The 27,411-nt window shown below is 47.5% G+C and overlaps 1 protein-coding gene across 3 annotated transcripts in view; it reads left to right on the plus strand.

The window, feature by feature from the left end:
• tet2 (tet methylcytosine dioxygenase 2) overlaps positions 1-27,411 on the plus strand; it is a 205,585-nt gene that overhangs the window by 117,484 nt on the left and 60,690 nt on the right. For all 3 annotated transcript variants that reach the window (XM_072517041.1, XM_072517040.1, XM_072517042.1), the window contains one exon: positions 4,131-7,443. In XM_072517041.1, coding sequence (XP_072373142.1) covers positions 4,176-7,443 — 3,268 coding nt within the window. In that variant the 5' untranslated portion in view covers positions 4,131-4,175. The remainder of the gene's footprint in view (positions 1-4,130; positions 7,444-27,411) is intronic.

The following is a 27,411-nucleotide window of genomic DNA, read 5'->3' on the forward strand; positions in this document are numbered from 1 at the left end:
TATATTTTGAGATGGTAATTTAGTTCAAGTAGAAACTCTTGAATGACTCTCAGAAAAGCTGCAACTCTCTAATGGTATTCAAGTGAGCAAGTGAAAATGACCCACTCACCTTCTGCCAGTGTCTGGCCCCCATTGGTCTATTCAGCGATCTTTGGTTGCCAATATTCGCTGGTTCTCGTATCGGGGGTAACCTTCCTTGACTATTAGGTGGGTGGTAAGAGACCAAACCAGTGGCTGCTCCTGATTGAAAGTCAAGAGCACTGACGGTATGATGTGAAAATCACCAAGTTTGCTGCATATCTGAAAAGTTACCTTTTACAAAGCTGGTTGGTATTGCACCATACTGCAAGAGATGAGGGATTTACAGCTACTTGACTCACAACAAGTCTCTTCGAGCAGCAGATGAGTTACATGCAAGTGAGTGTCAGAATCAGGGAGCGCGAAGTGGTGGAACCTGCTCAACGTCAACAGATTTTTTAATATCACACTTAAAAATCACAAGAGGATACTATCTGACTCATTTCAGTTCAGATCCACCCATGCCAGTAATTCATGTACACACCATCGATATTTCTGATCCACCCCCGCCAATATTTTAGATCCCCTCCCACCACCCCCACACTCTTATTTGAGCCAATTGCGATTTTTGTTTTTACCCTGAAGTGAGAAAACTATTTAAAACAAAAAATTTAGAGTACCCAACTGATTTTTCCAATTAAGGTGCAATTTAGCGTGGCCAATCCACCTAACCTGCACATCTTTTGGGCTGTGGGGGCAAAATCCACGCAAACACGGGGAGAATGTGCAAACTCCACACGGACAGTGACCCAGAGCCGGGATCGAACCTGGGACCTCGGTGCCATGAGGCTGCAGGGCTAATCCACTGCACCACCGTGTTGCCACGAGAAAACTATTTTTGAGATGCAATGTTCTCCGGAAGCTCATTAGGAGACTATATGCGACTAACATATCCCAAATCCCAAAAGATCTCGCCAACCTGTGGACACCAGCAAATCATGAAAGCTGCTCATTCCCAGTGAAATTACAGCCTGAATAATTTTTCCTGACACAAGACACCCCACTGGTAGCACACGCACAATAGGGGCCCTCCACAACAAGCTTTGATATGGAGACATTTATATTTAAGTGAAAACCATTGGGAAGTGAGCCAGACAGGGTTGTGTGTTTTGATTTGCTGCTAATAATTCCCTACTAGGTCTGCAGCCACCAGCAGAACTCATCAAATGGTGTCAACTTTCTCTGAAGAAAGCCACAGACATTGAAGTTGATGGTGGCACAAGCATAAATTGGGAATTTGACGGAGGCAATTTTGAATGGCCTCGCCTGATGTTAATGAGGTGGTAATGATTTCAAAATTAAATCGGAAACCTTCCTGCACTGGTGGCATGGCAGACCCTATTTGAATAAGGGCCCAAAGTGTCTGCCTAATTTAGACATTCGGCCTTTTTCACATGGAAATAATGCATAGGAACCCTACTCACATTTTAGGTAGGAGTTACTCGGAGTCTTTGCAGTGCAGCATCTGGTAAGCTCCCTCACTATGGAAGCGGCCCAGTAAAGGCAAATCTTGAATAATTTGCAGTTTCAGTTAGGATTTGAGACAAGTTGCCTTGCAAATTGTTTGAAGTCGAAGTGTAAAAGAAAAGAGTGGTATTGAGCAGAGCCCTTGGTATTTTAAACTGAAGCAAAGCAAAGCGAACAGTGCAAGGGTTAACACTCACTTTAGTGGGAGATTTGGAATTCCACACTCAGCAAGCCTGACCCAAGCTGTTTCCTATAGCTTGGATTACAAGCACCAATCTGTTATTTACAACATTCGGAGGGCCCACCACATTCTGCTCCTCTCACAGGAAGTAAGAGAGAGAGCAATTCCCATATTCCTAAATCAATCGGCCGATACACTAATTATTTGAGGTCAACATTTCTTGGATCAATTACACTGCAGGTTCTGTGTTATTGCAAGGTGTATTTGCAAACATACAGGGACTGTCTGTCATACAACTGAAGTTTGAAATTGTCAATTCTCACTACAATTAGAAATTTGGTACATTGGAATATACATAATAAGTTCAGGTTTAGTACCATCCGTGGCTTAGTGGGAGCAATCTCACCTCAAAGTTGAAAGTTCAATCCCGAATGCAGGATTTGGGGACCCAATGCAGGTTGACTCTGCAATGCACTATTGAGGGAGTGCCGCTTTGTCCTGGGCCAGACTCAAAACTGGCTACTCAGGTGGCTGCAAACAATCAGTTTACCTTATTCAAAAAGGCAAAAGGGTTCGCTCAATATCTTGACCAACATTTATCCCTCAACCAACGTCACTAAAAACAGTTCAGCTGCCTTTCATCCGATTTCCTGTTGGTGCAATTTTGCAATGGATGAAATAGGTTGATGCAGTGTCTAGGTAGCTACAGTGACAGAGCTTCAAAAGGTTTTGTTGATATATGATAGAATGCCTTGAAAACATGGGAAAGTGGGATTTATTCCAAGCTCTGTCTTTCATTTGTTAACTTTAGAACTGTAGCTGTCACCCATCCAAACTTTAGCATCCCGGTTTCCCTCCTTAATTTTGACAGGAGGTCAATGGAACAGTGTTGGTATGGGCTGGAATTTCCCCCCCCCGAAAGTTTTATTTTGGGTGTGAATCCGGCGCAATTCCCATTGCGATCCTCCCACACTGTCATTTCTTTTTGGAGGTGGGCATGATTTGTACTGGCATTGTGAGGAGTGGGCCTAAACACGCTGGCAGGTCCGCTCCTCCGAGATCAGGACGGCATTTATAAAGGGCACCCAATCGCAGAATAACACTACAGACAGCCCCTCCCCCACAATTCAACAGCATCAGGCTCATCCCCAATCGGCAGCATCAGGCCCACTGTCAAATGCCCCAACCCTCAAGCTACCTCCTCATACCCTGCTTCTTCAGGCCGCACAAGTGCCATCCTGGCAGTGCCTGCTTGGCACTGCCAGGGTGATAGGGGGTCGTGCTATGTCCCCAATCACACATGGGCTACAATTGCCTCCGAGCCCCCCACTGACATGGCCATCACGTCCGGTTCTCCATTGTGGTGGCCAGTAGTGATTCATGCCGCTCTAGCGGGTGAGCGAATCGCAGGAGCCAGGAGAATCCGGCTTAAAACCAGTCCTGCATATTTAAGATTTAAATACGCTCACGTGGTTCACTTCTGTGAGGACCTGGGAACATCGTGAACATTTTGGTGCCCAGCGCAAATCCCATTTCAAAGCACCCTTAATATTGGGCCTTGGACCTCATCTCCATCAAAGTGGTAGCGGTTGTCTCAAGGCAAACCATTGTTCCAATGAGAGTCTCAACTAGATGTTGGGCTCCTTATTCAAGGAGACTAACAATTCTCTGAGGCAGAACTACTTTTTCTTTTTTTTAACTAATATGGCAGGCAGTTCATTTTAAGTCAGAAATATATGACATATTGCAAACCTAGTGGGACCTCTAGTGCCCAAAGAATAAATGGTGTGCTATTGAATTTGAAATTGATATTTCTATCCCTGTGTAACTGTACCACTTATATATCTGGTTGAAGTACAAATGCTAACTTTCAAAAAGATAGCAGCCACTCCGATTCATTCATGTCCTAAAAGTGCTGGACTATTTCCCACTAAAAATACATACAAGTGTGCTGTCCTCACTTGGGAAAAAATATGGTGAGTTACATCGAGCATACAACAGAGAAACTGGTGTTTATGCTGCACATAAGCATCCTCCTACGCATTTTTAAAGTACAGATTTTAAAAATGCACATTTCAGAGTTGAGCAGCAATTAGAGAGTGTGATTTGCCAGGCTTTGAGCATTTAACCGGTACAGCTGGCCTCTCTAATATGTGTCAGCACATCTGTAAGAGGTAAAGTGAATATGAGGGGAATATTGAAGTGATTAATTTGTTTCAGAGTGAACACTGAAGCCTCTAGTTTGACATAGATTAGTTGAACCTCAAACCGACATCAAGCTTTGAGTTGGAAGTTGACTTGAGGGAGATGGTGCATTAGAAATGCTTGCAGTTTGTTACAATCAGGAATGTTAATATCAATTGTTTGGCCATGTAAAATAATCTTTTTTTTCCACCCCCTACAGATACGTTCAGTGGGTAACCTTGTGGATGGCCCTCAAGCAGACCAGATGGAACAGGAAAGAGCCAGTCATGTCGAGGACAAGAGACTGAGTCCAGTATTACCGATCCATTGTCACTCTCCAGAGCATCTCACTGAGAACCCAGCAGTGAAAGGTGAAAATAGGAGAGAGTTATACCAACTACCAGAAGTACAACACCAGGTCAATGGAGATTGCAAATGGGACGGTGTGAAAAGCAGCCAAGTACAGAGCCACGCTCAGGAAAATGAGGGAAACTGTGAGAACCCCGAGCCTCAGCAAGAAAAGCTAGGATTTTCCCAGTGTATTCAGAATGGCGGCGTAAAGCATGTCCTCAGTGAGTCTTCGTCATGTGGGCTTCAACAACCGAAGAAAATCAAGCTGGATGAAGAGCCAAATGGTCAGGATCCAGACACAGAGAACCAGGAGGTTAAACTGAAAGGGTGTATCCGGGGTCAGAGTGAATTATGGGAGTTTGATGGGCAGAACTTGCCTGGGAACACAATCAAGTCTCCAAGTTCTGACAGTGAAGACCCTGGATATCTCCAGCCACAAACGAACGAACACAGCAAACTGGAAAAGAATATTGCCAGTTACAAAAATGGGGACATCCTCTCCCTCCTCGAAAGCAAACCGGTGCTAGTTCCAAACGGTGCTACAAGTTCTACATCTTCCACGGACATTCAGCAAGGTGGTCTCCGAGACAAATCACGGGCTCTGTGCTATCCAGAGTACTTGTTTACTGCAGCACACAACGTTACATCTCACGAACACACCAGAACAACTCAGACCATCACTGATCTGTCACGGAAGACAGCTCACACATCACATACCTCGTATATTTTGAAAGCAGAAGGGCAGCTGAAGCAGCAAATACAACAGCTGCCAGCGACCAAGAGCCAAGAGCCACAGAGCTCCAGCGGGCAGGTGCCCGGACAGAGTTATCCCGTGGTATTTACCAAGTGTTTACACATGCAGACATGCAGCCCAAGCACGGTGTGCTTCACAAGGATGTCAGGAGCCCCTGACACACTTTCCAGGGCAAGTACAACATTTATTGGTGCTACAGGCGGGTCAGCAAGTTTCTTGCAGGCTGCAGAGGGACATTGTTTACACCCCGACAGACGCGCCAGCAACGTCATCACTAACCGCCACGTGACCGGTGACCTGTGCCAACCAGAGTTGCCGAAGAGCAGACAGCTGTCGGAGCAGGTGGACGCCAGTGCCCCAGGGCAGCTGCAAACTGCATGGCCAAAGCCACCCAGTAGAGAGCTGGAGCAAGACAGCCTGACTGAGAACGGTGCCATTTCTTCTCAGCAGCTAACGCAGCAGCACTGCGGCAGTGCGCAGGTCAGAGAGATTGCTCAGCAACTGTCGCCTGACGCTTGGCTGCAGCTACAGTATGAATACCAGCTGTTCCACCAACAGTGGCAGCTTCACCAGCAACAGCTAGGTCAGAACAGTCCGCAGAATCCCCCTTCATGGCCCAAATCAGAGGACAGTGGACTGCAGACTCACTCACAGCAACAGCAATTGGAACCCACTTTGGGGGGCAGGGACGCACCTACACCAGAGGGTGAAAGTTCACCTTTGAGCGAACAGCACCTACACCAGCTCCAGGTGTCCCCAGATCAGGGGTCAGCTCACCCAAGCCCACCAAGGAGGCAGGAGAACCTGTACAGCAGCAGGCAAGCAGGCAACGAGCAGCGGGCAGAACCAACCATTCAGCTTGGAAGGCAGATGCCAGGGATGGGACAGGACCCAGCTGAGGCAGCAGGGTCGGAGATACATCAGTACCGGCCGCAGTCCGCCCCGCAGCAACTCCTGCAAGGCCAACAGGACAAGGCGGAGGCTATATCGGGAAAACGGTCACTGCCGCTAAGGATGGCTCTGAGCCGGCCCCATTCAGTCCCTCAGCAGCAGGACATGGTCTTTGTGAAGTCCCGCCTCCAATCCTGGCACTTACCACAAAACTCACTGGCACAGGAACAGCGGGCACCAGTACCAGAAGGGGGACCCACTTCCCATCTGTGGCCACACAGTCACCAAGCACAGATGCCAATCATCCAACAGTCCGAGCAGCTTCCTCCAGATCCCAGCCAGAATGTGGCGCCAACTATTAAAAGTGACAACCGTCGATATCAATGTGGCGCGGAGCAGCAATGTGGGTACAGCTTAAAACCACTGGAACTCATCAAAACGGAAAATCCAGTGGGGATGCCGCATGAGCAACAATCCCATTCAACACAGAAACAGAAGGTCCCATATTACAATATCCACAGTAACAGTGCCCTTCACAGAAAACCTAGCGAGTCACTGTTAAATAAAATCATCCCGACTCATTGCAGCAACAGGCAGCTGGTCCCGGAAGGGGCTGGACCATTTCACAGGGCAGAAAGCAGCACTAACCAAGATCTTCACCTGCTAAACAAAGACATTGTCTTGCAGAAAGTTCAATATGCTCAGCCAGTTTCAGGACAAGCTCAGCAATTCAAGCAACAAGTGCATCATATGTCTGTTATCCAACAGCCCCAGCAGCCACTGATACATCAGCAACACTCTCAGCAACAAGCTGAACTGAGCCAGCCAGTTTCTACCCATAGGATGGAGCCAGGCAATCCAGCCCCTCAGTCATATCCGACAGCAGGACAAATGCTCAGTGGCTCGCAAAGCCCTCAGTACCCATCCACCATCCAGAAAGACGACGAGTTTCTAACAAACGCAGCACTTAAATCTCATTTATTGCAACAGGACGAATTTCAAAGGAAAATGTACCAGCAAGGAATGCAGGACCCCAAAGGATTTCAGAGAGTAATCAAGGTTGAGAAAGAATCTCCGACACCCCCTTCCACAACTGTAACCAGTGCCCAGCTGAAAGACGAGCTGGAGCTAATGAACCTTATTAAGCAGCAGAGCCAGAAATTCAGCTGTGACCACCAAAAGCAAGAAAGAAGCATCATCGAAGCATTGGAGCAGCGTTTCAAAGAGTATCAGCTCTCCTCGCCCTTTAAGCAACAGTCAGGGGTCATCAAATCGCCCAAGCAAGTGAAGGTGGAAACGTCAGGATCAGTCACTGTTTTGTCTGCCACTGCAGACTTTGAGTCAGATATAGGCGGTGACTGTGCCTCAGCAGTACAAACCAGTTCATCTACTGAAGCCACACCAACCAAAAGGCGGCCAGGATCCACATTGAGTAATTTTCTAGAGTCACCCCTGAAATATTTGGATACCCCTGTAAAGAACCTACTGGATACCCCCAAAAAGACCCAATACGACGTGCCAGCGTGCAGCTGTGTTGGTAAGTGGAGTCACTTTACTTCTCTATATAGCTTTCAAGTGGCAGAGTACCTCAGAAGCTTGGCACACCACACAAAACCATGCAATGCACAAAACCATGTAATACACAGAACTGCACAAAACAGCATAATGCACAGAACCGCACAGTAAGAACCACATAATACACAAAACCACATAATACACAGAACCGAACAGAACCGCATACTGAAATGAAAATTGCTTATTGTCACAAGTAGGCATCAAATAAAGTTACTGTGAAAAGCCCCTAGTCGTCACATTCCGGCGCCTGTTCGGGGAGGCTGGTACGGGAATTGAACCCGCGCTGCTGGCCTGCCTTAAAAGCCAGCTATTTAGCCCTGTGCTAAACCAGCCCCTAACTACACAGAACCACGTATTACACAGAACCTCGTACTACACAGAACTGCACAGTACCACGTACTACGCTGGTCATGTTCATCACGGAGCCAAAATGACTGCAGAAGAGTTGAACAACACTTTTAGAAGAGTAGTCAGCCCCCACAAGAAATGCTTAGCACTGTCCTGTTGTAATCCTTTTCTCCTCTTTTGGGCGGCCAAGATTAAAATTTCCCCTTACTGATTACAGAATTCCTAATGCCAGCTGAATCAGTGACCGATGTCTGGGGCCTTGGTGACACCACACTTGGAGTACTGTGTGTGTAGGTTTCATCTCTTTATTTCTTCCAAAGGGGCCCGCTCCGTCACCACCATCTGCCCAATAATGTCTGAGATCTTCCCCTCCCCCAGCTCATTCAGACAGAACTCTATCCAAAAGTGAAAGTGCTGGCACCAGAAGAAATTAAGGAAGTTCTTTACGCACAAAGTCTTGCACTTGTAGATAACTAAATACATAAACTTCTGTGAAACCTCTTCTAACCTTGCAAACCTATCCTCCAAGTCTTTTATTTTTAAATTTAGAGTACCCAATTAATTTTTTCCAATTGAGGGGCAATTTAGTGTGGCCAATCCACCTACCCTGCACATCTTTGGGTTGTGGGGGCGAAACCCACGCAAACACAGAGAGAATGTCCAAACTCCACACGGACCCAGAGGTGAGATCGAACCTGGGACCTTGGCACCTTGAGGCAGCAATGCTAGCCACTGCGCCACCGTGCTACCCTCCCCTCCAAGTCTTTGAACCTCTCTAACCCCTCCCTTTCCCATGACCTAAACGTTGAATCTAGACCACATAGCACAACCTACGATTCCTACATATCGGCGCCAACAGCGACAGGTATCTAAATTAAAATGCTGCCTAAATTGGTTCCAAATTCTCAAAGATGCAAATACCACTGAGCTCGACAACAATCTCACCGGAGAGAATGGGAGAGGGGCGGTAACAAGAACATTCAAGCCCGTTCCTGTATATGAATCTCTTCTATCTGGCCCAAAAAAATGTACGGGTCTGTTTTTTTTTTAAATTTAGAGTACCCAATTCATTTTTTTCCAATTAAGGGGCAATTTAGCGTGGCCAATCCACCTACCCTGCACATCTTTGGGTTGTTATGGCAAAACCCACGCAAACATGGGGAGAATGTGCAAACTCCACACGGACAGTGACCCACAGCCGGGATCGAACCTGGGACTTCAGCGCCGTGAGGCAGCAGGTCTAACAGCTGCGCCACCGTGCTGCCCATGGCAGGTTCCTGAATCCACCCCCGTATCTTGTCAATGTTGGCTGCCCAGTAATAACACAGCAGATTAGGTAACCTCCTGACTATCCCTCTACAATAAAGCCCTATCCACCAGAGGGGTCTTCTCCATCCAAGCAAAAGTAGATATTAACTTAATGACCCCCAAAGAAGCCTTAAAACAAAGACTGGGAGACATTGAAACAAAAACAAAACTTTGGAAAAATATTCATTTTCACTGTCTGGGCTCTTCCCGCCAAAGTCAAAGGAAGGGCATCCCACCTCTTCAAATCAGCCTTCACCCCATCAACCAGACTGGCCAAGTTAAGTTTATGGAGCAATGCACAATAATGGCTGATAGTCGCTGTCCCTTAACAAACCCTGTCTGCTCCTCTGAAACCACCCGCTGCAGACAAGGCTCCAAACAATTTGCCAGAACGTTAGCCAACAGTTTTGCATCAACATTTAACAGAGAAATAGGTTGGTAAGACCCACACTGCATTGGATCCTTGTCCTTTTTCAAGATCAAGGAGATTGATACCTGTGCCAGCGTGGCTGGCAGTACCCCCGAGACAGCGAGACAAAGAGTGGCTGAACATCTCCAACATAAGCGGAACCAGCAGCCGAGCAAATTGTTTCTAAAACTCGACAGTGAATCACCCATCTGCATTAGCTCAAAATCTCCTCCTGCCCGATCAGTGCCTCCTTCTATCTCGCTCCACCTCCGGAAAGGTCAACTCATCTGAAAATGGTACCACTGTTGATTCGTCCTCCGGAGGCTCAGACTAATATAGTCCACAGTAAAAGGTCTCAAAAACCTCATTGACCTTCTCTGGGGCAGAACAAGGATAATCCAGGGAACTACAGGCCGGTGAGCCTTACGTCAGTGGTAGGGAAATTACTGGAGAGAATTCTTCGAGACAGGATCTATTCTCATTTGGAAGCAAATGGACGTATTAGCGAGAGGCAGCATGATTTTGTGAAGGGGAGGTTGTGTCTCACTAACTTGATAGAGTTTTTTGAAGAGGTCATAAAGATGATTGATGTAGGTAGGACAGTGGATGTTGTCTATATGGACTTCAGTAAGGCCTTTGACAAGGTCCCTCATGGTAGACTAGTACAAAAGGTGAAGTTACACAGGATCAGGGGTGAGCTGGCAAGATGGATATTGAACTGGCTAGGTCATAGAAGGCACAGAGTAGCAATGGAAGGATGCTTTTCTAATTGGAGGACTGTGACTAGTGGTGTTCCGCAGGGATCAGTGCTGGACCTTTGCTGTTCGTAGTAGATATAAATGATTTGGAGGAAAATGTAACTGGTCTGATTAGTAAGTTTGCAGACGACACAAAGGTTGGTGGAATTGCGGATAGCGATGAGGACTGTCAGAGGATACAGCAGGATTTAGATCGTTTGGAGACTTGGGCGGAGTGATGGCAGACGGAGTTTAATACGGACAAATGTGAGGTAATGCATTTTGGAAGATCTAATGCAGGTAGGGAGTATACAGTGAATGGTAGAACCCTCAAGAGTATTGAAAGTCAGAGAGATCTAGGTGCACAGGTCCACAGGTCACTGAAAGGAGCAACACAGGTGGAGAAGGTAGTCAAGAAGGCAGACGGCATGCTTGCCTTCATTGGCCGGGGCATTGAGTATAAAAATTGGCAAGTCATGTTGCAGCTGTATAGAACCTTAGTTAGGCCACACTTGGAGTATACTGTTCAATTCTGGTCGCCACACTACCAGAAGGATGTGGAGGCTTTAGAGAGGGTGCAGAAGAGATTTACCAGGATCTTGCCTGGTATGGAGGGCATTAGCTATGAGGAGCGGTTGAATAAACTCGGTTTGTTCTCACTGGAACGACGGAGGTTGAGGGGCGACCTGATAGAGGTCTACAAAATTATGAGGGGCATAGACAGAGTGGATAGTCAGAAGCTTTTTCCCAGGGTAGAGGTCTAAATTACTAGGGGACATAGGTTTTAAGGTGCGAGGGTCAAGGTTTAGAGGAGATGTACGAGGCAAGTTTTATTTACACAGAGGGTAGTGGGTGCCTGGAACTCGCTGCCGGAGGAGGTGGTGGAAGCAGGGACGATAGTGATGTTTAAGGGGTATCTTGACAAATACATGAATAGGATGGGAATAGAGGGATACGGACCCTGGAAGTGTAGAAGATTTTAGTTTAGACGGGCAGCATGGTCGGCACAGGCTTGGTCAGCCGAAGGGCCTATTCCTGTGCTGTACTTTTCTTTGTTCTTTATTACACCGAGTACTCCACCCCCTTGACCCCATGGACCAGAGTCCTACCCAACACAAAAAAATCTATCTGGGAGTAAACCCTATGAACATGGGAAAAGAAAGAAAACTCCTCATCACTCGGTTGTCTAAATCTCCCCCATCTGTACCATGAACACCAAAAGTTCCTTTGCCACCCCTGATATAATTAAGGACTTGGGATTTGACCTGTTTAGCCGAGGGTCCAACACACATTTGAAGTATCTCCCCATAATTAACTGATGCGTATGGAGATCAGGATAAACACCAGCACCCTCTGAATAAAATCCATGTCATCCCAATTCTGGACATATACGGTAACTAAAACCTCTTGACGTGCCCACTAACACCCCACTTGCTATTACGTACCTCCCTCCTGAGTCCGCCATAATGTTGACAGCCGAAAAGCCTCTTATGAATTAATCTATGTCGAGAGGTAACCAGCTGCAGGCATCTCCCCCACTCTGCTCCCATTAACTGGCAAACTTGCTAACCCGGCGACCCGCACCGAGGGTGAAATAAAGACAAATCCGACCTCACCATGTATCGATAACAATCCCCCAACCCAAATCCAAGTTTAATATCAAACCTTATGGGAAGAAAACAGAAACCCACATCCCAATCATCTCCCTCCTACTGTTCCATGAACACCCCCAAACCAGCAAACTCCATTACAACAAGCCCTCCCCCTCGATACAACCATCCCACAGAAAACAGGTTTTTTTTCCCAATTAAGGTGCAATTTAGCATGGCCAATCCACCTACCCTGCACATCTTTGGGTTGTGGCACTGAGACCCACGCAGACACAGGGAGAATGTGCAAACTCCACAGAGACAGTGACCCGGGGCAGGGATCGAACCCGGGTCCTTGACAACATAAGGCAACAGTGCTAACCACTGTGCTGCCCTAAAGCTTGTTTTTTTTAAAATACAGGAGAACTCGAGTGTCCAAACAAAAGGATAAAAGTCCTCAAATCCCCCCCCAATCCATGTTTATTGACAAAGTCGTTCGTCTCCTCTGGCGTGTTGAAAATGTCTCCGAGAATAACATGAAGACGAGCCGGGTTCATCATCCCAAAATGCACGTTGCTTTTGCAGAGGGCTGCTTTGGCTTTATTGAATGCTGCCTGCCTTCTTGCCAACTCTGCCCCGACATCTTGATATATTTGGAAAGATGGGCCTCCCTTCTTCATTCTCGAATGTCCTTCTCCCATCTCAGGACCCACTCATTATCCAGGTACTTATAGAATTGGACAATTATCGCCTGCGGTGGTGCCCCCGATCTGGGCTTCTGCCTCAGTGATTGATGGGCCCGGTCCAACTCTGGAGGGGTCGAAAAAATCCCCTTTCCCACCAACTTCCCAAACATCTTAGAAACATAGTCCACTGCACTGGTACCTTCCAGTCGCTGCAGCAGATCAAAGATCCTTACATTCTTGACTTCTGGAGCGGTTCTCCAGGTCATCAACTTTGGCCGTTAACATCTTTCGTTCCCCCGCCAACATCACCTTTGCCTCCAATGCGACAATCCGATAACTGTGATCATTGAGCCCCTCCTCCACTTTCTTAATCGTCATCCCCTGTACCTCCAGCTACTGATCCAACCTGCCCAAGGTCGCACAAATTGGTGCCACGCCCCCTCAATCAACTTAACCAAATCATCAGCAACTGCTTGTCGCCGTTTCTTGAATTCCTCCGAGGTGAATTCCACCAACTTCTCGATCGTCCACTGAGGGGGCAACGATGTCACAGAGACGTTCGCTATTTTCTCCCTTTCTAAGCTTGAGAGACTTCCGAATTGGATAAAGATTCCTTGACCGATTTATTCCTAGTATTATACCCTTTAGACATCACTTGACAAAGGGGATCTAATTCTGTCACATGGTTAACAATTTCTTCTTAAAAAACACCCGATAAACGAGTCAAAAACCAAATCCCAGGCAGGAGCCACCTCGTGTGCAACTGATCACCTCAGAGCTGCCACCAGAAAGTCCTGAAATCCAAACTTTAATTGCTGACCAAAAGCTACAATGAATATCTGGGAAGGGATGCCAAGATTAAATAACTAATTTCCTCCCAATTTTCCTGATGCACTGGTGGGAGATGAATTTCTCACCACACTCCCACAAGTCTGTGTAATGATTGCATGGTAATGCGTTGCAGCTGGAACGCCTCAGGGAGCTCGGGGTCTCCTGGAGCTCCCTCCAGTGGCTTTATGTTTTATTACATTGTGCTTGATATTCTTCAGTGAGATTAATTGTCCGATGCCAGACTTAAGCAATGGTGAGGTACAGGGAGCAGGGAAAAGCAGATAGAAGCACAAATAATGGCTGCAGAGAGCTAAAAAGAAAACAAACCATTGAAGGAAGTTGCTGTGGGGTGGTACAAAAGTGAGGAAAGAACATTTGAAGATGCTGGGACCCATGTCCACAGTGGTTCTTGGAACACATGGAGGGGAATGGGAATGTTGGACTTGCTGATTTTGAGAAATAGTAGGTCCTTTGGCTGCTCGAGCCCTCCACCATTAAATAAGAATATGGTTGATCTGAATGAGGCCCCAACTCCACTTTCCTACCTTAGAATCACTACAGAAGGAGACCATTCAGTCCATTGAGTCTGTACTGACCCTCAGAAAGAACACCCTATCTAGGCCCACTCCACGGCCAATCCCCAATACCCAACCTAACCTCTGGACACAGTAAGGGGCAAGTTAGCATGGCCAATCCACCTACCCTGCACATCTTTGGACTGTGGGAGGAACCCACGCAGACCGGGAGAATGCACAAACTCCACACCTTAGTCACCTAAGGTCAGAATTGAACCCTGGTCCCTGATGCTGTGAGGCAGCAGTGCGAACCACTGAGCTGCCCCCTACCTGTGTCCCTGTGACTCTTGGCTCCCTATAATCCAAGGGTCTGTCCATCTCAGCCTTGAATTATGTTCAATGACCCAGCCTCCACTGTTCTCCAGGGTAGAGAATTCCACAAATTAGCGACCCTCAGGAGAAGAAATTCTCCCTCCTCTATGTCTGAAGTGACCCTTATTTTCCAACTGTGCGCCCTAGTTCTAGATTCCACACAAGGCTAAACACCCTCTACCCTGTCAACCCTCCCCCCAGGATCTAATACGTTTCCAGAGATTATCTCTCGTTCTTCTGAACTCCAATGAGTACAGGTCCAACCTGCTCAAATCTTCCTCATAAGACAACACCTTTATCCCAGGAATCAAACCTAGTGAATCTTCTATGCACTGTATCAAATGGAAGTGTATACCTCCTTAAATAAGGTGTCCAAAGCTGTATACAATACTCTCGGTGCGGTCTCACCAATGCACTGTAAGATTGTAGCAAAACTTCCCTTTTATACCTATCACCTTGGAATAAACGCCAACATTCTGTTTGCCTTCCTAATTACTTGCTGTACCTACATGCTAACTTATTGCAAGTCTTGTGTAAGGAAGCCCAGGTCCCTACGTATCACAAAAGGCTACAACCTCTCTCCATGTAAATAATATGTTGCTCTTCTATTGCTCTCAAAGTGGGCATTCCCACATTTCCCTCTGTTATATTCCATGTGCCAAATTTTTGCCCACTCATTGAACCTTTGCAAATTCTCTGTATACACAGCACAACTTGCTTTACCACCTATTCTTTGTATTATTAGCAGATTTGGTTAGAAAACACCCAGTTTCTTCATCTAAGTCATTAATATACATTGTTAATACTTGAGGCCCCAGTTCAGATCCCTGTGCAGCTTATAATTAGGATTAGCCAACCTAAAAATGACCCATTTATACCAATCCTGTTTTCTGTTAGTTAACTAATCATCTATCCATGCTAATACAGTAAGAAGTCTTACAACCCCAGGTTAAAGTCCAACAGGTTTGTTTCGATGTCACTAGCTTTCGGAGCGATGCTCCTTCCTCAGGTGAATGAAGACGAATGTCCAGAAACAAATATATAGACAAATTCAAAGATGCCAGACAATGCTTGGAATACGAGCATTAGCAGGTGATTAAATCTTTACAGATCCAGAGATGGGGTAACCCCAGGTTAAAGAGGTGTGAATTGTGTCAAGCCAGGACAGTTGGTAGGATTTTGCAGGTCAGATGGTGGGGGATGAATGTAATGCAACATGAATCCCAGGTCCCAGTTGAGGCCGCACTCATGTGTGCGAAACTTGGCTATAAGTTTCTGCTCGGCGATTCTGCGTTGTCGCGGGTCCTGAAGGCCGCCTTGGAGAACGCTTACCCGGAGATCAGATGCTGAATGCCCTTGACTGCTGAAGTGTTCCCCGACTGGAAGGGAACATTCCTGCCTGGTGATTGTCACGCGATGTCCGTTCATTCGTTGTCGCAGCGTCTGCATGGACTCGCCAATGTACCACGCTTCGGGACATCCTTTCCTGCAGCGTATGAGGTAGACAACGTTGGTCAAGTCGCACGAGTATGTACCGTGCACCTGTTGGGGCGGTGTTCTCACATGTAATGGTGGTATCCATGTCGATGATCTGGCACGTCTTGCAGAGATTGACATGGCAGGGTTGTGTGGTGTCGTGGTCACCACACAAGACTTCTTACTGTGCTCACCCCAGTCCAACGCCGGCATCTCCACATCATGCTAATACATTACTCCAACATCACTGGCTCTTAACTTATGCAAGTAACCTTTTTGTAGCACCTAATCGAATGGCTTTTAGAAATCCAAAGACACATCTACAACATTCACTCGAGCCACCCTGCTCAAGCAGCTCCAGTAAATCTGTCAAATACCATTTATAAAACCTTTTATAAAGCCCAGTTGACTCCGCTTTGATTTTATTAGTCATGGATTCCAGTATTTTCCTATTGAAAGATTTTAGGCTAACTGGCCTTATGTTTCCTGCTTTCTGTCTCTCTCCCTACTTGAATGAAGTGGAGATGCCGGCGTTGGACTGGAGTGAGCACAGTACGAAGTCTTACAACACCAGGTTAAAGTCCAACATGTTTGTTTCGATGTCACTAGCTTTCGGAGCGCTGCTCCTTCCTCAGGTGAATGAAGAGGTATGTTCCAGAAACTAATATATAGACAAATTCAAAGCTGCCAGACAATGCTTGGAATGCGACCATTAGCAGGTGATTAAATCTTTACAGATCCAGAGATGGGGTAACATCAGGTTAAAGAGGTGTGAATTGTGTCAAGCCAGGACAGTTGGTAGGATTTCGCAGGCCAGATGGTGGGGATGAATGTAATGCGACATGAATACCAGGTCCCGGTTGAGGCCGCACTCATGTGTGCGGAACGTGGCTATAAGTTTCTGCTCGGCGATTCTGCGTTGTCGCGCGTCCTGAAGGCCGCCTTGGAGAACGCTTACCCGGAGATCAGAGGCTGAATGCCCTTGATTGCTGAAGTGTTCCCCGACTGGAAGGGAACATTCCTGCCTGGTGTTTGTCGCGCGATGTCCGTTCATTCGTTGTCGCAGCGTCTGCATGGACTCGCCAATGTACCACGCTTCGGGACATCCTTTCCTGCAGCGTATGAGGTAGACAACGTTGGCCGAGTCGCACGAGTATGTACCGCGTACCTGGTGGGTGGTGTTCTCGCGTGTAATGGTGGTATCCATGTCGATGATCTGGCACGTCTTGCAGAGATTGCCATGGCAGGGTTGTGTGGTGTCGTGGTCACTGTTCTGAAGACTGGGTAGTTTGCTGCAAACAATGGTTTGTTTGAGGTTGCGCGGTTGTTTGAAGGCAAGTAGTGGGGGTGTGGGGTGTCCCTTGGCAAGATGTTCATCTTCATCAATGATGTGTTGAAGGCTGTGAAGAAGATGTCGTAGTCTTCACTGAAGGTTACTTTAACTCCCTTTGACTGTGAGCAGCCTCTAGCTTTGCAGCTGAAGGCTATTGCTCATGAGGAATTGGTCTTGTTAGTTGGGAGAGCACTTCACAGCTGCAGGTTGTGTTTGCTGCTTGCTCCTGCTGGTGGCTGCAAATGCCCGGAGGCTGTTTCCTTCCTTTTCTGAAGGCGTAAAGAAGGACAATTTTTACTAAGGTGCCTGGATCCTGGAACACCGGGCTCAGGTAGACGTAAGAGTTCAGAAGGCAACCGGGATTGAAGCAAGAAGATGCTGCGGGACGTGGTCCACGACATTGATCAAAATGGGTCAACTGCTGCCACCATTGAAGAAATGCTGTCGCAGATTGCTATTGCTTTTGTTGGTGTTGGGAGTGCTGCATGTAACTGGCATGTCACCACAGGTTAAGCACGCTGGATGTCAAGGATGTTCAACTGCACCTTGAGCGCCAGTGGAATATGGGGATGCCAGGATTTGGTTCCGGTGAGATTGGGCCGCGTGGGAGGGTCTGCACAGCTGCGGTTCCTGGATGGAGATGGGCACTGCTACATGGAACAAGTAACACATTGATGGACAGATCATTTCCACGACAAAGTTCTGGACTTGATAACACATTCTCAGGCTTTTCCTCTATTTTCATGAGGAACCTGCAAGGGGTGATACCCTGCATTTGTTTTTTTTTGCGAAGATGAGCTGATATAGTTTTGCGCATCAGCAACTGTGCGGTGCTCACCAGATTGTGCCCCAGAAACCTATCCACTAATGTCACCCACCGAGGTGCATCTCTCTGCGCTGGTGGAAGGTGAGGATAGTAGCTGTGACCCGTCGATGGTCTCCTCGGAGTTCTCCTTGAGATGGTCACTTGGGTGGCGGAAGAAGGGGATGGGGGGGAATGCCACCAGATGGCCTGGCCCCATCAGATGGAGATCCTGTGAATCAATGGACATATGGTCAATGAGAGGGAGGAGGGAAGGATCATTTTGTCTGACATGAAAAATTCGAACAACTCACTTGAGACAGGTCATTTGGATGAAGGGACAATGAACGCTCATCTCTGTGGTGCAAGCCTACCTTGCTGTTGGTGACTGCTCTCTTCTTGGACAACCCCGTGATTTCCAGTTCCAGTTCCTGGGGGTGAGGACTCAAATCTCTGGTACTCCACCCCCATCTTGGCCCATTCCTGTTTATTATGGGCTATCTTCTCCTGCGGTGACAAAGAGAGGGCATTGTGGGCCGTACGTTTGAAGGGTCAGGGAGGGTCTATAGCAGGTGGCATTTGTGGGCACTGTACCTGGGTATGAAGAAGTTATGCTGGTAGGTGCCATTGGTTTCTGAGGAACAAGCACGAAGATCGGATGTGGGGATGGTGCGATGTGGGGGAACAGGGTGCCCAATCTTGCATCAATGGCGTCGAGAAGCCTGACAAGGCTGGCATCCCCAAAGAGAGGAGCAGGTTCTACATGCTGCCACGCTGGTGTGTTGACTGGGAGTGAGTGGTGATTGAGCGTTTAAAAACAACTCTCTTGTTAGCAGCGAGATGCTGAGGCCCAAGTCTGGTGAAAAAGATGGTGAGGGAGCCAGTAATGTTGAGAAGCTTGTGGTGCTAATTTCTGGCACTAAGTGCTGGTAAATATGGGCTGCAATCTCACCATCACGGCCGTCTAGAAACAGCCCACCAATCGTACCCAAAATGACAGCACGGTAGCATTGTGGATAGCACAATTGCTTCACAGCTCCAGGGTCCCAGGTTCGATTCTGGCTTGGGTCACTGTCTGTGCGGAGTCTGCACATCCTCCCAGTGTGTGCGTGGGTTTCCTCCGGGTGCTCCGGTTTCCTCCCACAGTCCAAAGATGTGCAGGTTAGGTGGATTGGCCATGATAAATTGCCCTTAGTGTCCAAAATTGCCCTTAGTGTTGGGTGGGGTTACTGGGTTATGGAGATAGGGGGGAGGTGTTGCCCTTGGGTAGGGTGCTCTTTCCAAGAGCCGGTGCAGACTCGATGGGCCGAATGGCCTCCTTCTGCACTGTAAATTCTATGATAATCTATGACACTTAGAAATGTTTCCGTTAAATCGCGCCCTATATTTTGATCATCTGAGCCAAGATGATGCACTACTCTACTGATCTCATTCTTTATTGAGACACCCCTCCTCCTTGTCCTTTCTGCCCATCCTCCCAAAATATCAAGTACCCCTGAATATTCAGTTCCCAACATTACAACCTTGCATCTCTCTTAGGTCTATGGATGGGCAGGCACTCTTTCCCAGGGTGGAGGGGTCAGTCACCAGGGGGCATAGGTTTAAGGTCCGAGGGGCAAAGTTTAGAGGAGATGTGCGCGGCAGTATTTTTACGCAGAGGGTGGTGAGTGCATGGAACGCGTTGCCAGGGGAGGTTGTGGAAGCAGATACATTAACAGCGTTCAAAAGGTTCTTGACAAACACATGGATAGGATGGGTATAGTGCTGAGGGTTTTGGCAAAGGTTAGTATCATGACCGGTACAGGCTTGGAGGGCCGAAGGGCCTGTTCTTGAGCTGTTTGGTTCTTTGAATGGCTATCCAATCATTGTACTCATTCATTTCTACTCGTGCCATCAATTAATCTTTTCCTCCTGTCACCCTTTTTACTGGTACATACTTATATGCTTATATACTCTGTTCTTTCCAATCACACATTAGCTATTATTATATCACTACCCTACACTATTGTCTTGTTCTTTCTCTTTAACTCACTAAATCTTCTCTCATTTGCACCCACACTCCAACTATCTAGTTTAAAGCCCTATCTCATCCTAGTTGTATTAATTGCTGAGACACTTATTGCAGCATGGTTCAGGTGAAGGCCATTCCAATGATGCAGTTCCCCCTTTCCCCAATATCCCAATGGCCTACTGATTGAAACCCAATTCTCCAATACAACTCCCTTTGAGCCACATATTCAACTCTCAGATCTTACTGACCCTATGCCAATTTGTTTGTGGCAAATAATTCAGAGATTATTACCTCTGCGATTCTGTTTTACTCCTTCAGCAGGACCTTTTTGTTAGTGCTGTCTATGTTGTTGATTCCTATGTTGATTCTTATATGAAGAACTGAATCTTTCCCCTCCTACTAAAAGGACTTCCTTTCCAGCCCTAAGGAAGAGTCCTTAATCCTGGCATCAGACACACAACACAACCCAACCTTCAGCATTCTCACACTTGGCTGCAGAGAACAGTACCTATCCCCTTAACTATACATTGCTACATTATTTTTCACTCACCCAACTTGAATGGCCTCTATTACAACAGTGCATTGGTCAATTTGCTCATCCTCCCTTCAGTCCTTGCTCTCATCCAGTCAGGGAGCAAGAATCTCAAACCTGGACAAGTACAAGTACTGAGGCTCCTCCAGTGCCTTCTGGATGGATACCCATGCCTGCCTCATTTGTAGCCACACCATTCTGTCGCTGAGCACAGACCGAATCTGAAGAAATCAACATGAGGGACTCACCGCAGCAAGTGGTCCAGGTGTGGAATGCACTGCCTGGAAGTGTGGTGCAGGCAGGTTCAATCGAGGCATGCAAGAGGGTATTAGATGACTACCGGAATGGAAACAAAATGCAAGGGCATGGGGAAAAGGTCGGGGGATGGCACTAAATCATATGGCTCATTGGGAGAACTGGTGCAGCCACGATGGGCAGAATGGCCTCCCTCTGCGCTGTAACAATTCTGTGATTCTGTGACTGTCCACTGGAACAAAGTGTCCATGTAACCATCCCTGGTGCATCGCAGTGTTCAAAGCTCAGACTCCAGATCATCAACTCGGAGCTGTTCAGACTTCCTTGAACTGCGGAAATCTATTGCAGATGTTGTTTTGGTGGAGCACACGGAGATTCACGTGCTCCGGCTGCAACACATCACCTGCCCAGCCACTTCGGATTTATTTTATTTAACTAATTTGATTTTCAAGTGTTGAAATATCATTCAATTCTCCATTTAGGGAATGGAGAATAACCTAGGGAATAACCTTGTTTATTTTATTAAATGTAGTAATATGCTTCAGTTTTTACTGTAACTTATCCCACAGTCCTGATTTAACTCTATTTGTTTATATCTACATTATGTATTTCAAACAGCACCTCTAACCCCCAACTCACTGAATTCCCTTGAAACTTGGTGAAATTTGCACTCAGGTGAAGCTGCTCTGTGCAAAAATTCTTATTGTTAATTCACTTACTATTTACTTACTCCAACTGAAATGTTTACTTTCCTGGGACTTATTTTAAACCAATGCCCCAGTTTAGAGAGAAAATGTAATTTGATTAGCGAATCATACCGAGGGACTAGTTTTCTGTGGGGAATAGGTCTGAATACTCAAATCCAGTTCAGGAGTTAAAATGGAGGAGGCGGCCAGAGGGCATTCCCTGCCTTCCCGGGCCCCACACGACTGCAGTTAAAAATCGGGGGAGAAGGAGTCAAAGGGGAAGTACAGCTTTCCTGCAACCCCACTACAGGGTCTGAGTAAGCCATAGCATAAGTCAGATGTAGGGCTTGATCTGTTAGCATTCACCCTTCAAACCTACCCTTATTGCATGACGCCTCACACTGGGATCACAGGTTGGCTAAATAGACTTTCTGACAACATCAGATGGATATCAAAGCTCATCAGAACTGTTGCAATTCTACCTGGAGTGTCAAAAACTAAAAAGAAAAAAGCATTTACATGGCACCTTTCACAACCAAAGCGCTGTATAGCCAATGAAATTTAGTCACTGCTGTAATGTAGGAAATGCAGCAAGTAAATAGCAATGTCCATTGAAGGATAAATATTGGCCAGCATACCAGGCCCTGCTCTTTCTCATATACTGCAATGAGATCTTTCATTTTCACTTGAGAAAAGAGTGGAGGTTTGGTTTTGTGTCTCATCTGAAAGATCATCCCCTGGGTACTGCATTAGAGTGTCATCCTGGATTAAGTACAGCTGGATTAAGGACGGAGTTCAAGGCAGATTTCCCTCTTTGACCCTTCACAGAGTAAAAGCAAATGACACACTCATGAAAGATCCAACGTTACTGTCGTGTTGGGTGCTCTGCTACATAGACGAACCAACACGGTTGCGGATGGTACAACTCAGTTTTATTACTAACAATATTAACATCTGTAAACTGGTTACTGTGGTTCGTTCACTACCCTCTAACCTGTGGACCTAACCCTAACACTATCTTGGAGAAGCACTCAGCACATGGTGAATGTCTGAGTGGCTTGCTGTGAGCTCTGTGCCCTGAGCTGTCTCCTGCTGGAATGAGCGGGAAGTTTTGTGTTCCCTGTTTTATAGTGTGTATGTTCTTGCCTGTGATTGGCTGTGATGTTGTGTGTGTATTGATTGGTCCGTTGATCTGTCCATCAGTGTGTATGTATGTTTGCACCATGATGTTTATCTGAATATCATGACAGTTACTTTTTTCCTTTCCTGTGAAAGTATGAAATAGATTTGAACTGATTACTGCAAAGTAGGGTCGGATGAAGGTGGCCTTTCAACCCAATTGTTTGTATCCTTCCAGAATACCAGGCTGAAAGAGGGGGTTTAGAGAAAATGCAATTGTTTTCCTCAGGCCAGATAATGTTAACGGCAGATTTAATAAAAGGTGTTCAAAATTATGAAAGGTTTAGACAGAGTAGACAGAGTGAAACTATTCCCACAGGCAGGCAATTTGAAATGAAAATCGCTTACTGTCACAAGTAGGCTTCAAGTGAAGTTACTGTGAAAAGCCCCTAGTCGCCACATTCCGGCGCCTGTTCGGGGAGGCTGGAAGCAGAAGAGAAAGATTTAGGAGAATTGGTAAAAGAGACAGTGAAGGAAATGAGGAGAGTTTTATTTTATGCAACGAGTTATTATGACCTGGAATGCACAACTTGAAAAGATGACAGAAGCTGATTCAATAAGACAAAGTAACTGGAGAAATACTTGACAATGAAAAGCTTGCGGGTGAAGTGGGATTAATTGGATAGCACTTTCAAAGATCTAACATGGGCATAATGGGCCGAATGGCCTCCTTTTGTGCTGTATGATGTTATACCCAAATGCTTCCCCTTTGACTTTCATTTGAACTTTGATCTAGCTCATTTATGAGGCTGGGTGATAGAATGAGAGGCAGCATGAGAGGCAGCATCATGCAGGCACAAGTAAATGGAAAAGAAAATGGTGGCATGGCGTAGCAAGGTCATTGCTGAGGATATTCCAAGGGAAACCTTTGTGGGGCCACGAAGAATCCAGCACGAGTTTGTAGAATCGAAAGAAATGTATTTATTTACAATTACATTTATACAACAGCAGCAGTACTCCACTATTCCTCACTCCTCTCTAGCTGGTTTCATACAGGCCAGCTCTATTTATGCAGGTGACTCTGCTAATGATTTCTCCGCGCCCCCCTCATTGGGGAAGCTAATACTCAGTAAGGATTGTGGGATTGCCATTAGTCTCCAGCCAGGTTCTAATATCATCCCACCCCCCCGCGCAAAGTCCAAGGAATCCACCAAGTCTGGCGAAGGAGGGCGTCAGACTCGTTTTGCCACAGGCTGGACACCATTTGCACGAGGTACTGGATTGAGTACCGTGTAACGAGAAGGAGAACGGCGCTTCCAGTGATGAACTACGTAACGGTTGTACATCCACGGGCAGTGGGACTGAGGACCGAACACCGGGTCACCAGGCGCAAACTGCCGAATCGGCCGATGCCGAGAAAGGCCATGTCCCTGTCATTCCTGAGTGCGGCATACCTTTGCGGCAATGTCCGGGAAAACCATGCTAAAGCGTGTGCGAAGTCTCCGGCCCATTAGGAGTTCCGCGGGAGCGACCCCAGTCACCGCATAATGTGGTGGTATGTATTAGGGGTCATGTGGGACCTGTGAAGCCGAGATGCTATTGGCTGACAGATCCCGGGTCCTGGTTGGATCTGCCGACTTCTGGCTCCGCCCTGAAGGCGGAGTATAAGAACCCGAGCGTCTCCCCGCAGCTTCATCCTGTTGCTGAGCTGCTGGGGACAAGCATCGCTTAATAAAGCCTGGATCGACTTCATCACTTCTCGTCTCTCGTAAGTCATTGTGCGCTACACATACAAAAACAAAAACCGAGCCAGTCTAGTGTCCATAGATCTGGAAGACCTTTAGGTTCTTTAGGCCGCGTTTGAACATCTGCACGACGTGCTCCACGAACCCATTGGAAGCCGGGTGGTATAGAGCGGTGCGGATATGGCATATGCCATTTATCTTCATAAAACTCGCAAACTCCTCACTTGTGAAAGGAGTGCCGTTGTCCGTGATGAGCACTCGGGGAGGCCATGCGTACTGAAAGACAAATGCATCTTCTCGATCATTGCGCCTACCATCTTGTGCACCTAGAGTCATTTAGATTGAGCATCGATTATTAAAAGGAACATGGATCCTTGAAAAGGGCCGTCGAAATCCACATGCAAGCCATCCCAAGGCCACCCTGGCCATTCCCAGTGATGTAGGGGTGCGGCGGCGGGCGGAAGCTTCTGATGCTCCTGGCAAATAGAGCAGTTTTGGGCCTTCTTCTCAATGTCGGTGTCGAGGCCTGGCCACCAGACACAACTCCAGCCAATATTTTCATTTTGGTCACATCCGGATGCCCATTGCGCAAGTCCTTTAGTATCAGCTCCTGTCCTTTTTCCGGGACGACCACACGTGTTCCCCACAAGAGGATACCGTCATCCACGCTAAATTCTGACAGCTTGGAGAAAAATGCCTGCACCTCGCCAGGGAGCTGTCTATGTTGCCCACCATACAGGACTATGTGCCGAACCTTTGACAGGACTGGCTCCGTCTGGGTCCACTCACGGATCTGTGATGCCGTGACAGGCAAGGAGCCCATAAAATTTAGGGTTGCAACAACCTCACTGGTCGTGGGGGTTGACATGAGGCGGTCGACAAAGACAATCGGCTCAGTGCATCGGCATTCGCTATCTGAATCCCTGGTTTATGCTGTAGAGAACACTCGTAGGCAGCGAGCAATAAAGCCCAGCGCTGGATCAGTGCGGAAGCAATGGGCGGAATTGGCTTATCCTCTCAGAAAAGATCCAAGCAGAGGCTTATGATCAGCCATGACAGTGAAGTGGCGGCCATAGACATACTGGTGGAAGCGTTTCACCGCAAAGACCACCACCATGCCCTCCTTCTCGATCTGCGCTTACTTATTTTCCGCTGCAGTCAATGTGCGGGAGGCGAAAGCTATCGGTCGCTCAGCTCCATTCTCCTTCTTGTGGGACAGGACATTCCCAATACCATACGGGATGCATTACACGTGATGAGCAAAGGCTTTTCCGGATCATAGTGGGTTAGTAACCCAGACGATGACAATTGTTGTTTTACCCGCCGGAAAGTGGTTTCTTGCGGCTGACCCCAAACCCAGGAGTGATTCTTCTTTAACAGAAGGTGCAACGGGGCCAGTGTAGTTGCTGGACTGGGGAGGAACTTCCCGTAATAGTTCACGAGGCCGAGAAAGGAACGAAGATGCGAAGTGTCAGTTGGGGCGGGGGCCTGTTGAATTGCGCGCACATTCACAGCGACGGGGTGCAAACTTTCGCAATGCACCCGACTACCCAGGTAGACCACTTCCTTTGCCTGAAAGGCACACAGGCACACTTTGTACAACGTAAATGGATTTCAGCCTCTAAGAAGCGTCTAAGATCAGCCTCCAAATTTTCCAAATGTTCCGGCTCCAACGTCCCTGTAATCAAAACATCGTCCAAGTAAACTGCGATACGTGGTAAACCTCTCAAGATGCCCTCCATGACGCGTTGAAAGATAGCGCAGGCAGAGGATACTCCAAAGGGCAACTGTGTATATTCATAAAGGCCCCTGTGTGTATTAATAGTTATATATGGCCGGGAGGCAGGGTCTAGCTGCAACTGTAGGCAGGCGTGACTCATATCTAATTTTGTGAACGAGAGTCCGACTGCAAGCTTCGCGTAGAGATCCTCTATGCGAGGCATTGGATATCGGTCGAGCCGGGAAGCCATAGACACTGCAAGTTTATAGTCGCCGCACAAGTGAACCATGGCATCTGACTTCATTACAGACACAATTGCCGCTGCCCAGTTGGCGAAACGGACGGGCCTGATAATACACAAGGACTCCAAACGAGTGAGCTCCCCTTCTATCTTCTCAAGCAAGGCGTAAGGCACTGGGCGCGCCCAGAAATAGCACGGCATAGCTCCTGGTTCAACCTGGATACGGGCTACAGCTCCTTTTATCTTCCCCAAACCGGGCTGGAATACATCTGGGTCCTAGTACCTCCGTAAACCCTCCAGAACCTGTTTGAAGGATGTGCTGCCACTGCAGCCGCAAATGGCGCAACTAGCCCCGACCCAACAGGTTGCGCCCGTGACCGCGCACCACGATAAACGGGATACGCCCCTCCTGGCGTCCATAAGCAACAGGGGTCATCTTAGTTCCAGAAATGTCCAATAGTTCCCCCGTATAGGTGGCCAACCTGCCCTGTGTATCGGTTAATGTAGCGTCTGTATACCCTGCTTAACGTGATTGGATGTCCTCTGGGCGATCACGGAGAATGCTGCGCCAGTGTCCAACTCCATCTCAAGTGGGTGACCATTGACCCGTACTGTCACTTTAATGGGGGCCACACGGGGAACTGCCACACAATGCAGCTTCAGGCAGTCGTCCTCCGTCTCCACATCCTCTGGAATAGTCGGCGAAGGTTCATCCAAATGGAAGGTACGGCCCCTGGGGTGGCCCCAGTTTCTGTTGGAATGACAGCGCCTCTGGCACCCCGAGGAGTGGTGTCCGCGACGGGGTCGGCACCCACAAGCCTGACACTGATATGGCTCTTCATCCATCGGTCCTGGAGAAAGCCCTCTTCGGGGAGGAACATCCGGCAGCCACTAGCATTGATCCGGACGCCGCCCTGCCGAAGGTAAGGCGGGGGTGCTGGGAGACGCTTTTGGACGGAAGGGGTTGCGCCACAAGGCATGCACCTTCATTTTCTGTAGCTCCTGCACTCCCCGTTCTGCGCTCTCTCGAGGCAATACTATCTGAATAGCCTGTTGAAAAGTCAATGTCGGCTCGGCTAACAACTTTCTCTGAGTGGCCACGTTGTTAATATTGCAAACCAAACGGTGGCGTAACAAACGGTCACATAACATTTCTAACGAAGTCTCACCATAGTCACAGTACTCCACAATCCTGCGTAGCCTGGATAGAAACTC

The sequence above is a fragment of the Scyliorhinus torazame genome, chromosome 9 (genome assembly GCF_047496885.1).
Source record: "Scyliorhinus torazame isolate Kashiwa2021f chromosome 9, sScyTor2.1, whole genome shotgun sequence".
Taxonomy (NCBI): Eukaryota; Metazoa; Chordata; class Chondrichthyes; order Carcharhiniformes; family Scyliorhinidae; genus Scyliorhinus; species Scyliorhinus torazame.